Raw genomic sequence first — 11,715 nt, 5'->3', positions numbered from 1 at the left:
TTAACATAAAAAAAAATCGTTCTCAATAAATCCAGACAAAAAAAAACAACCCCAAAATCATTTATTATTACAAATAATAAAAAAAGGTTGATTTCACCCAACTTGCAAATTTTACGTAATCGTGTACTCAACATCCATCACACCAAATAGACAAATCCAGCGAAAGCTCAACGCTGCTTTTTGATGGTGAGAGATTTGACAGCTCCCATAATAAATGTCTCGATTTTCATACTTTTTGTTAATTATCTTTTAAAATAAAATACTTAACATATGAAAACTATATATTTTTGGTGCCCAAAATTCCTGCTGAATCGAATGGTGTACTTATCTCGATTGCAAATTTTTTGAGCAGTTTTCATTTTAATAATATTCTAGACACATTTTGTGCACCTAATCAATCAATACTTTTATCATAAATAATCATTTTATTGCTTAAAATTGAGTTTTCCTGAGCTCCCATATTCAAATACATGGAAGCTGTCATTTCTAACACCATTGGCCACCTAGCGGCCATTTCAAACTGGATTCATCTATTGCAGTAACTTTTCAACAAGAAAGAGAAGAGAGAGCTTGCAGAAAAGTACGGGAACGGTTTTGCTGCAACTTCTACCTCTCTCATTGCAGAAGTTCTGCCTGAGAGAAAAGTTACTTTTGTTGCAGAAAAGTACGGGAACGCTTTGCTGCCGTTTTTGTGCAGAATTGCAGAATTCTGCAGTACGGGAATAGACCTATTGGCGCGAAGCGAGCGAAGAGAGGTGAGAGAGAAAATCGCTTGACAGATTGTTCGTTAGAAGCAAAAAAAAAAACAAAGCAATCCACACCTTAACGACCCCCGGGTCGCTTGTGGTCTTTGTTGCAAGTTTCTGCTCATTTTTAGGCGTTCGAAGATTTTGTGTGGTGAATATTACGATCGTAATTTGTCGATAGTAGATTGAGATCATTCGATCGTAATTTCACGATCTACCATTGACAATTTACGACTAACGATCGAGAAAATCTCGATACATGTATTAAAAAATTCAAGTATTCAAAAATTTCAAAGATTTCAAAAATTTCTAAAATTTGAAAAATTACAATAATTTTAAAAATTTCAAAAAATTGAAAAAAAATAGTGATTTTAAATATTTTAATAATTTCATATATTTACAAAATTTCCAAAGATTCTAAAAATTAAAAAAAAACTAAAAAAAATTCAAAAATTTCTAAAATTTTAAAAATTACAAAAATTTATAAAATTACAAAAATTTAAAAATTTCAAAAATTTCAAAAAATTAAAAAATTTCAAAAATTTTAAAAAATTAAAAAAAAATCAATAATTTTAAATAGGTTTTTTTTCCAAATTATTGATTGATTGATTGTTTTATTTGACAGAAAAAGCCAGCAAAGTGCTGACTGAAAAAACTGTTTCTTTTCAATGTGAAATACAAATTAAGTAGATTACATGTCAAAATTAAATAAAAATGTAACGACAAAGTTGATGCGGCTGGCTCCAGAACTCCATCGGCGTAGACCTTTTAAGGAGTTCGGTTTCTGGCGATTAGCGGCTGAAAATAAATAAAAGAAAACTACCAAGATAAATGTGTTCAAGATGGATACAAATACAAACGAGGGAATGAATCGGAGAATTAACTAACAAAATAATTAAGCGAAAATATTAACGGACTTTAGAAGTTTTTCTATGATGTCAGGTCGGGACAAACACTGCTTTAGTTGATTTTTGAAGATATTTAAGGATGAACTTTTACCAAATCTATTGTTAAAATAATTATAAAGCTGAGCTCCATTGAAATTTATACTGCGCTCACCAGGTACTGTGGTTACGTTAGGACGATTCAACAGATCGTGATATCTTGTACCATATTGATGGTTAGAACGAACAAATTTAGTATTACTATGGGTTTTATTATTTAAGCAAAGGTAAATGAAACTACAAACTTGAAACACATATATTCCCCTGACAGGTAAAATATTATTCTTTACATACAAATCGACTGTGTGACTACGAATAGGAAGATTTAAGATGATTTTTAGGATTCTATTTTGAGCTACTTGAAGTTTATTGATAAGAAGACCACATGCATTACCCCATTATAATTATAATCGTGGATAGGCCCTTTGGTTTATCAAACCGATTTTTTGTAAGTGTGCGTGTTGCCGACGCACGCCGCAATTCGAGTTGTCCAAATTTCAACCAATCAGAGTGTGGGTCCAAAATAGGTTCAGCGATGTCTCCAAAATACATTCAATAAGTCCAAAAAGCATCCAAAAAATGTTTTACTTGAAATGCTGATTACAATGGAATGGTTAAATTATTTAAAATTTTCAATAGTACACTTTGTTAAGCATAAATTAAGGCACAAAACAATCCTGAAACGAGCCAAATTAGTTAGACCGTTCCTGAGAACTATGCGAAATATGTTGACGCTTTGCATAGTAGGTCCAAAATAGGGCCATATACCCTATTTTAATAATTTCAAAAATTTCAAAGATTCCAAAAATTTCTAAAATTTGAAAAATTACAAAAATTTTAAAAATTTCAAAAAATTGAAAAATTTTAGTGATTTTAAATATTTTAATAATAAAACAATAACAAAAATTCCAAAGATTTTTAAAAATTTCAAAAATTTAAAATAAAACTAAAAAAAAATCAAAAATTTCTAAAATTTTAAAAATTACAAAAATTTAAAAAATAACAAAAATTTTAAAAATTTCAAAATTTTTAAAATTTTTAAAAATTTCAAAAAATTAAAAAATTTCAAAAAATTAAAAAAATAAATAATTTTAAATATTTTAATAATTTCAAAAAATTTAAAAATTTCAAATATTTTAATAATTTCAAAAATTTCAAAGATTTTAAACATTTCAAAAATTTCAAAAAAAATTAAAAAATTTCTAAAATTTCTAAAATTTTAAAAATTACAAAAACTTAAATTTTTTTTTTAATTAAAAAAATTTCAATAATTTCAAATATTTTAATAATTTCAAAAATTAAAAAAATTAAAAATTTCAAATTTATTTTTTTTTTAATTTAAAAGATTCCAAAATTTCATAAATTTCAAAAAAATTAAAAATTTCAAAAAATTTAAAAATTTCAAAAAATTCAAAAAAAACATTCAAAATTTTTAAAAATTTCCAATATTTCAAATATCTCAAAAATTTAAAATTACTGAAATTTTTAAAAACTTCAATTTCTTTGAAATTTTTAAAAACTTCAAATTTTTTGAAATTTTTATAAACTTCAATTTTTTTGAAATTTTTAAATTCTTTGAAATGTTTGAAATACTTAAAAAAAAATAAATTTTTGAATTTTTTGAAATTTTTAAAATTTTTGAAGCTCTTGAAATTTTTAAAAGTTTTAAAATTTTTTAAATTATTGATTTTTTTAATTGTTTGAAATTAAAAAGAAATTCGTTTAGATTTTTTTATTTTTGTTATTTTTTCACATTAAAAAAAAATAACTTAGATTTTATTTAAATAAAAAAAAAACCAAAAACGGTTACGATCGAGATTTCACAACAGTAAAATTACGATCGTAATTTCTCGATGGTAAGTCGTAATCTTACTATCGAGAAATCTCGATCGTAAGTCGAGAAATTACGATCGAATGCAATAATCACCACGTGTGATTTTCTTTCATTCAATTATAAAGCCGTCCGTTACGTCAAACTTATTTATTTATGTTACACCCAATCATGTAATGCATGTCTAATAACTAAATATTACTTCATTCCATTTAATTAAAAAAAAAGACTCCTCTTAATCTCTCCGCTTCTTACGGTCCTTGTCGCGATTGCTGCTGCTGCTTCCGCTGCCCCCGGCCATGGCGTCCTCCTTGCGCTTCGGCGCCTTCTTGGCCATGTTCAAGAACTGGTCCAGACCGAACGGATCCTCCTCCTTCTCGAACTGCACCGGTCCCTGGCGTGCGGCCTGCGCCGACCGATCCGTACCGCTAAATTCCTTGTCCGGCACGAAGCGCTGCGTGCTGATGATCTGGTCCAGGTCGGCCCCGTACGCGTCATTGTCGGCGCCCTTGGTGGGCCGATACAGATGCGTGCCGAGTGTTCCGGCTTCGCGCCACGGTTTGTCGTACACGTTGTACGCCTCGTCATCGCCGTAGCCCGAGTCCATGCCCTTGGAAGTGTTGAACAGACGCTGGTCGAACTGGGCTTCACCGGCCAGGTTGCTCTTGGCCGGCATTCCAAGTGCGATTTGCTCGGATATGTCACGCTCGCGTTCACGCTGCAGCTTGGATCGCTTGTCAGGGGCGGCGCGGGCCAGGTTGCGATCGCGTGCACGCTCCCGGTGACGTTCGGCACGAATTTCTTCACGCTCGCGGAACTCGGCCGACGTTGAGCTGCCTTCTCCGCTGGGACCGGCTTGAGCCATTTCGTTCGGATGACGAATTCCGGCACGTTCCTCACGGGCCCGTTGAGCCATCTGCCGCAGCATGTCTTCCTTCTTTTCCTTCTCTTTCTGGGCCAGCTTCTTCTCCAGCTGGGCACGGGCCTCGACAGCTTCACGTGCCTTCCGGTCAGCAATGTACAACGCTTCGGCCATTTTGGCGAACTTTTCGTTGATGTGCACCTGCTGCAGTCCGCGACCATCGGCGGCCAAACGCTTATCCAGTGGGATGGTGTAACCTTTGGCGTTCTTCCAGTTTGAAATGCACGGCGGAACCTTCCACTCTTTCTGCTCCTTCACGGTAACCTTGCGCGTCGGCGAGTGAAGAACCGGTGCCGGCGGAGACGGTGGCCCCCGGGGAATCTTCTTGTTGATGCGGAATCGCGGTGGTTCCATCGGATCGACCTGTGCCTCGACCATCCGAATGACGCGCTGCTTGGCCCCGGAATTGAACGCATCGCCCTGCTGCGACGGAGTGTACCGGATGTACTGCGCCGGACCTTGCTTCTCGGCAGCCCGCACTGGCATCGCCGACACAATCTTCTGATTGGTCAGCTTCTCCAGCGCCCGGCGAGTGTTTTCCGTAATTTCATCAAGCGCTTCCTGGTCCGGCATCTGCAGCTCTTCCGCATCCTCGGACAAAACCTCCGCCGGAAGCAGCTGGTTTATGTTGGAGTACACAATCTTGTCCTTGGCGTGGCCCTGCCGGGCTATCGCATCGTACTTCACCTTCCCACTCTGGTCCAGCTGGACGGCCAAAGCATTCGACTTCTTGTTGGCATTCCCCGGAGCTCCCAACCCTGCGGAACGCACAAAAAAACAATCAAAACAAACCCCACACGACAAAATAAAATCCTCCTCCCAACTCACCCAGCGGGTACTGCGCGACGTGAATCTCCGGAAAGGCACCCCCGTCACCAAAGTCGGCCTCCGTCCGGGGGACCCAGCCCTTGCGCTGGCCATACGGAGGCGATGCGATCTTCGCACTTACGAGCGCACCCAAATTCGAGCCCGAGCTGGAGGACGCAGCCTTGTGGCGACGCTCGTCTTCGCGGTCCCATATCGGGTTGGACGGCGCTGGCAATATACTGGACAGGGACATGGCGGCGGCGGCGACTATCTCACGCGATCATTCGGGACTGCGAAAAGCTGGATTCTAGGATCCGGGACGTTTACGTTTTGTGACTGAAGAAAAGAAAATGTCGACTTTTGTGATTTCACTTGACGCACAAGAATGAGGTCGAATGAGAATGACAGCTGGGAGGGATTGGCAAAAAGGTCGAATGCAATCGATGCCCAACATGAACCGAGCTGAGGTGAAATATATCAATGTAGGTTTTCATACACGCTTAATTATTTATCTTAGCGTATTGCTTATTGCGAGATTCTCCTTCGCTTCGACTGACAGGAGGTCTAAGTCGCCGAACTACCGCGGTCTGAAAATCAGCAAGTTGAACTGAAATAATTCCACGTTGATTTGTCAACTTGGTTTGTTTTCAACATTCTCCAAAAAGTCAGCTGAAAACTCGACAACTGAAAACTTGACAACAGTGGGTAAACATGGGCGCTAATATTTTCAAAAAAGTTACCTAAAAATGGCTATAACTTTTTTTAGATAAAATATATCTTTATAAAACATTCTTGTAATAATTACATTTCATTTACATTCCAAGGGCATCTGAAGCGGGGTGCACATCAAATTTGCACTCGGCTTATGAATACCAAGATCAAATTTGCCACCTTGAAAAAAATCCGTCTTCCCCACCGCTAGGGTAGCAAATTTGCCACCGAAACAAGCCCACAGCGGGGGGCAAATATGGTTTTTTTTTTCGTTTTTTTGCTCTTGTTTACCTACAAAGTCGATAATTATGCCTTGATTCATGCCTAGAAATGCTTAAAGTTTACAATCTCATTGAAAATTTCAAAGAATTTCATTTTTCGAAAATGTCGAAAGTTCAACAATTTCAAGCAAAACATTGTAAAACGTCCAATCTCAGTTTTTAAAACATTGAGAAAAACAAGGATGAAATCTGCGGTTAGTTTTTCAAATCCTATTTCGAACTTTTTTAGCTAATTGTGAAGATTATTGAAATAAAATGCGTGAAATTAGTGTTACTATACTTCCCTATATTAATTTTTTTGCAAACATTTGATTATTCCTAGAAAATCAATGTTAAAATCTCATAGGCCTCAAAAAACAGTTAGCAGCATGCGGGATCGATTAGGCCCTTTACGTGTTAGCACCTTTGTAAACATAGAGCTATCTAAGCCCGCGCTCACGCACACTTGCACACCATTTGTTTTGCTGGTCGGTACAAAATTTAACCTCAATCTTTTTCGTGTACGTATACGCAATACATGCGCACGTAGATAACTCTATTGGCTAGTTTCATTTTCCATTTTGGTCCCATGCCAAACGGCTGAACACGTTCGAAAGGTGAACGCCCGGAATTAGAGAGCCTATATGGAGAGGCGAAATGTCACTCTCAGGGTTCCAATCGAACTGTCAAATCGGAGTTCCAATCGAGCAACAAGGTTATGTAAGAACAAGGTCGGAATCAATTTAAAATCATTTTGGCAACAAAACGAGACTTATAATAATCAAAAGTATTGTAAAACTGTTGTTGATAATAATCTGATAGTTTTTGTTATGTTTGTGCTTGTTCGGTACAAGAAAAGTGCCAGCACCAAAGAAAAACTACAAGTTTTTCAACCTTAAATTTGAATGACTTTGAGTGTTTGAAATTTCTCCCAGAACATTTCATTTCCCTATGTAGGTCCCTACCCGGAATGTAAAAATCACGCAGTGGTACCAACATTACGAAAAAAGTGCGCCATGGCATGACAGCCACATTTTTTTCTAATGTTGATGCTACTACACGGTTACTGAAAATCGCACTTTTGGGAGTTCAGAAATCGCACTTTTGACAGTTCGCTTAAACGAACTGAAAAAAGTGTGATTTTGCGAACTCGAAAAATGGTAAAAATCGCCAAAAACCGAGTTCAGTTAAGCGAACTCTCGAAAGTGCGATTTTGGACTTAGCGAAATTTTTGAAATTTGTTGAAACGTTTCGTCTTTATTGTTAGTTTGTTTTTGCGCTCCGGAGCTTCGGGTTGATTTTCGGGTAAGTAAAACGGACGGATTTTTCATGGCGAAAAGGACGGATTAATGGACAAGAGTGCAAGAGGAATCCGTTCGCCGGTGGACGGATTGCCTTCCAATGTTTGCGAAAAGGTTCCGGCCACCGGTGGACGGATTACGGCACAAGGTTTTGCAAGAGAAATCCGTCCGCCGGTGGACGAATTACGGCACAAGGTTTTGCAAGAGGAATCCGTCCGCCGGTGGACGGATTGCCTTCCAATGTTTGCGAAAAGGTTCCGGCCACCGGTGGACGGATTACGGCACAAGGTTTTGCAAGAGAAATCCGTCCGCCGGTGGACGGATAACGCACAAGGTTTTGCAAGAGGAATCCGTCTGACGGTGGACGGATTGCCTTCCAATGTTTGCGAAAAGGTTCCGGCCACCGGTGAACGGATTACGGCACAAGGTTTTGCAAGAGAAATCCGTCCGCCGGTGGACGGATAACGCACAAGGTTTTGCAAGAGGAATCCGTCCGACGGTGGACGGATTGCTTTCCAATGTTTGCGAAAAGGTTCCGGCCACCGGTGAACGGATTACGGCACAAGGTTTTGCAAGAGAAATCCGTCCGCCGGTGGACGGATCACTGGACAAGAACGCAAGAGGAATCCAACCGCCGGTGGACGGATTACTGGACAAGGACGCAAAAGGAATCCGTCCACCGTTAGACGGAGTGCCTTCCAATGTTGGCGAAAAGGTTCGGTCCACCGGTGGACGGATTACTAGACAAGAACGCAAGAGGAATCCGTCTACCAGTGGACGGATTACTGGACAAGGACGCAAGAGAAATCCGTCTACCGGTGGACGGATTACTGGACAAGAACGCAAAAGGAATCCGTCCGCCGGTGGACGGAATTATTTAATGATTTTTTTTTCAAAACAAGTTTAATAATTATTTTATTCTAGTTTCAGGCCGTCTCGTGATCGCTCGACCAAGATGTGCAAAAGAGGTGAACGTCGCCGGTTGAATCTTCCCGTATTTTCGTATCGATACCATCACCATCCGCAAGAACTCGAGGTCAACCGCTTTTGAACCGGTATGACCTAGGTTACGATCAGTTATGTGCTGTACTAATTATTATGCAACTAACTTTATTATTTAGGCCGGCTCTAGAGATTCCGAGTCACTCCGAAACAGAGGATATCAGCAAGCGCGGCAGCACAGGGCACGGATTGGCCTACCTCGAACCGGAATTCCACGCTCCATGATTCGGTACTCGCCAAACTCGTTGGTCTCGCTGGTGAAAGCTTCTCGTAGCAGCAGTACTAGCGGCTCGTACGGACATCTGTCGGATAGTGCGCTGGGACCGGCGCTTTTTGCCGGGTCTACCCGGACATCATCTGCCTACAGCCAGCATGTTCCCGCTTCACCATCCGCCTCAGCTGGGACATTTTTTGGCCAAGTCGCAGGTAAAAAGCTTCTTCAGCTTGTTCTTCAGTGGATTTCCCGATCAGCACGAACTAACATCGAACTTTCTATTTCCAGCAAATCAACGAACTCTCTAGCAATAAGCAGGAATAGACAACCTCCGTGTCCAACCAGTGACACGACAAGAGGCGGACAGCACAAGCAATGCTCTGCAGAAGACATCCCGCGTTATACGTGAACCAGCCCCGCACGTCCTAATGCACAAGACAAGTCCTTCGAACGGGTCGGCCATGGTCACCTTAAATCATCAGCTAAACCCAATGTCAGGTTCTAACCTCGCTTCCTTTTTGTAGTTTGAAGTTTGCTGCAAAGCATACTCCCAGCTTAAGAACCTCAAAACCCATCTGCGATCACACACCGGCGAAAAGCCGTACACCGGCGAGTATCCGGGTTGTAGCAAGGCGTTCAACAACGTGTCCGATCATGCAAAACACCAGAACCGCACCTAAAGCATTGCGGTAAGACTAGTTTTAACAAGCTGTGCCTGTGCTGTGGCCTCACGCTAACCGTTGCATTACTTTCAGAATCACTACCCGGAGGACATGCAGAGTGGCAAGACAACGAGCATGAGCAGTCGGAGCCAGAGCTGAAAATGTCAGGGGTCCTGACGCGAAAATCGGCGACGCATACACGATTTTTTCAGATCCATTCACTGAACCGCAAACCCGTGACATAAACAAACCCGACTCAGTCGTGAGTGCCGTAGCTCACTGAGCAGCTGCAATGCGAGGCAGTAGTCGACCAACGCTCATTCGACGTTGCACGCACACACATAAAGAAACAAGTTTTTACACAAAAAGCTGGTATATATGCTTGGAAATGTAATTTTGAATATAAGATATGGTTATTTTAAGTGTTTTGCACAGTCTAGAACCATTCAATTGTTTAAAAATAGTCAAAATAGTATTTAGAGAGGATTTTACGAGTCAGTCATACGACACGAATTGAGTGAGTGTAGCTCATTTTTTCACGTCTCTCATTCTCCAGCAGCCGACCGGCACGAGTCAGGCGTCAGTGGTTGAACGGACACAGTAGGCTTACAGTCACATGCTAGCAGTGAACTGACATTTTGGTTTGCTTCATGTGTACGCTGGGTTGGAAACATTTTGCAGGCCTGGTCGGAGCATCAAGTTGGAGTCGGACGCACACTCGCCGGGTCAACCGCCGATCAGTAGTCCGATGTCGATCTCGGCGCTTACTGCTAGGCTGATGGACGATTGCGACGGTGGCAGCATGCAGCTGGGCAGTCTCGAAGTTGATCCGGCTTGGCCGTACGCGGACGAGGATTTGGAGGTGAGTTTGATAGTTGACCTAGTGACGTATTGAGCTTGTCTTACTTATGGTCTCTTTAATTCCAAGTCGCCGATCTGCCATTTGTCCTGCGGGAAATTGTTGACCTCGGTGGTCCGGCCACAGCGACAGCTGGTGCTCGCCTACCGGAAGTACTCGGAATCGGTTCAAGAACCAAGGCACGACTCCGTCATCGCCCCTCGCCAAGGACAACTGCCAGACGACGGATGGGAGTTTTACGACGTCTGCCGCTGTCGTGAAACACCAACACGATGATGTCGAACGCGTACCTGAACCCGGATCAGCTACGGCGCGATACTTCAACATGCGCTCGGCGGATATCAGCTGGCGGAGAAGCCAAGCATCGCTACGGAGCTCGATCTGGCCGATGCGCCCTTGCAGCTACTACAACTCGTCGTTTGACGATCCGATCCCACCGGGAAGTTCGCAGCGGTCCAGATCAATGTCTACGGCAATGGATGGAAGCCAGTCAGCAAGTTCCACCCCAACCAGTCGTGTTTGACGAGCTCGAAGAGGGTGAGATTGATTGAAATAAGTTGGACGTGACGATTTCCAGCAGCAGTCGCCTGACAAAACTGCTTCCTCGCCCCAGTTTCCTCCTCGAAGGAAGTAATCGGTACATCGGTGAACATCACCTTGGCGGCCGGGACAACCTCCAGCAGCAACGCTTGGTCCTTCTCCTGTTCATTCAGGTCACGGTAACAGAAAAGGTCGGATCTGCAGATGAATAATATATAAATATATTGTACTTCACGAAACATGCTTTTATGAATAAAAATAAAAAAATTCGCTGTTTATTTATTTTCAATTTCAATTTATTTCGGATTCCAAAAGAAAAAGCTAAAGCGCCCAAAGATAGGCAACCTACAAAGCCTCTAAAGCCAGTGAAATATTTCGCCATGCTCGAACTCGGCAGTTCATGAAAATCATGATTTCGCCAGTTCGACCCACTTTACCAAAAAAAGTGTTATCCGAGTTGAACTCCAAAAATCATGATAATTACCATTTTTTTGGTTCTTTTTGGTAAGCGTGTAAGCGATTTTGACATTTCAGACGTTCACCATTTGAACGCCATCTTCGCTTAAAATCCTGGATAATTCTAGAATTTAAAATTATGTTTATCAAACTGGTAGATTTTTTGTTGTTTTAATTTGTAGAAGACTCTTCTAGACTCTTTTGACATTTTCTTTTTTTTTGTTCTAGTTTTAGAAAAAATCGTTTTATTTATTTATTGATTTTAGTTTTCTTTTGATTAGGCCATGTAAATAATTGCAAATATTGAGTATATCCCTCTCACACCTCCATCGGATTAAGCGGGATACACTAAATGTTTACATTTGATAACCGCGGTGTGGTTGACTTCGGGTGCAAAATTGATTTGCTTCGATGTTTGCCACCAGCGCTGGAGATGCACTTATATATGAGCAATTCTCGC

The 11,715-nt window shown here is 40.9% G+C and overlaps 3 protein-coding genes across 3 annotated transcripts; 2 read left to right on the top strand and 1 right to left on the bottom strand.

Moving 5' to 3' along the window:
- Window positions 1–3,656: 3,656 nt before the first annotated feature.
- LOC120424262 (puff-specific protein Bx42) lies at window positions 3,657–5,597 on the bottom strand. Its single transcript, XM_039588324.2, has 2 exons — window positions 5,272–5,597; window positions 3,657–5,201 (listed from the first exon to the last, which is right to left on the bottom strand). Exons 1-2 carry the CDS (start codon window positions 5,501–5,503, stop codon window positions 3,757–3,759), a joined length of 1,677 nt encoding a protein of 558 aa, XP_039444258.1. The 5' UTR covers window positions 5,504–5,597; the 3' UTR covers window positions 3,657–3,756.
- A 3,148-nt stretch (window positions 5,598–8,745) lies between these two features.
- On the top strand, window positions 8,746–9,418 carry LOC120424272 (zinc finger protein GLI3-like). Its single transcript, XM_039588333.1, has 3 exons — window positions 8,746–8,950; window positions 9,084–9,202; window positions 9,263–9,418. The coding sequence occupies exons 1-3, from the start codon at window positions 8,746–8,748 to the stop codon at window positions 9,416–9,418; spliced, it is 480 nt and encodes a 159-aa protein (XP_039444267.1).
- Window positions 9,419–9,548: 130 nt separating this feature from the next.
- On the top strand, window positions 9,549–11,308 carry LOC120424273 (uncharacterized). The gene is made up of 2 exons (XM_039588334.2): window positions 9,549–10,262; window positions 10,329–11,308. The coding sequence occupies exons 1-2, from the start codon at window positions 10,149–10,151 to the stop codon at window positions 10,533–10,535; spliced, it is 321 nt and encodes a 106-aa protein (XP_039444268.2). The 5' UTR covers window positions 9,549–10,148; the 3' UTR covers window positions 10,536–11,308.
- The last annotated feature ends 407 nt before the right edge of the window (window positions 11,309–11,715 follow it).

Source organism: Culex pipiens, chromosome 1 (assembly GCF_016801865.2).
Source record: "Culex pipiens pallens isolate TS chromosome 1, TS_CPP_V2, whole genome shotgun sequence".
NCBI lineage: Eukaryota > Metazoa > Arthropoda > Insecta > Diptera > Culicidae > Culex > Culex pipiens.
The sequence above is the reverse complement of the archived record's forward strand: the minus strand, read 5'-3'. Positions and strand labels throughout refer to the sequence as shown.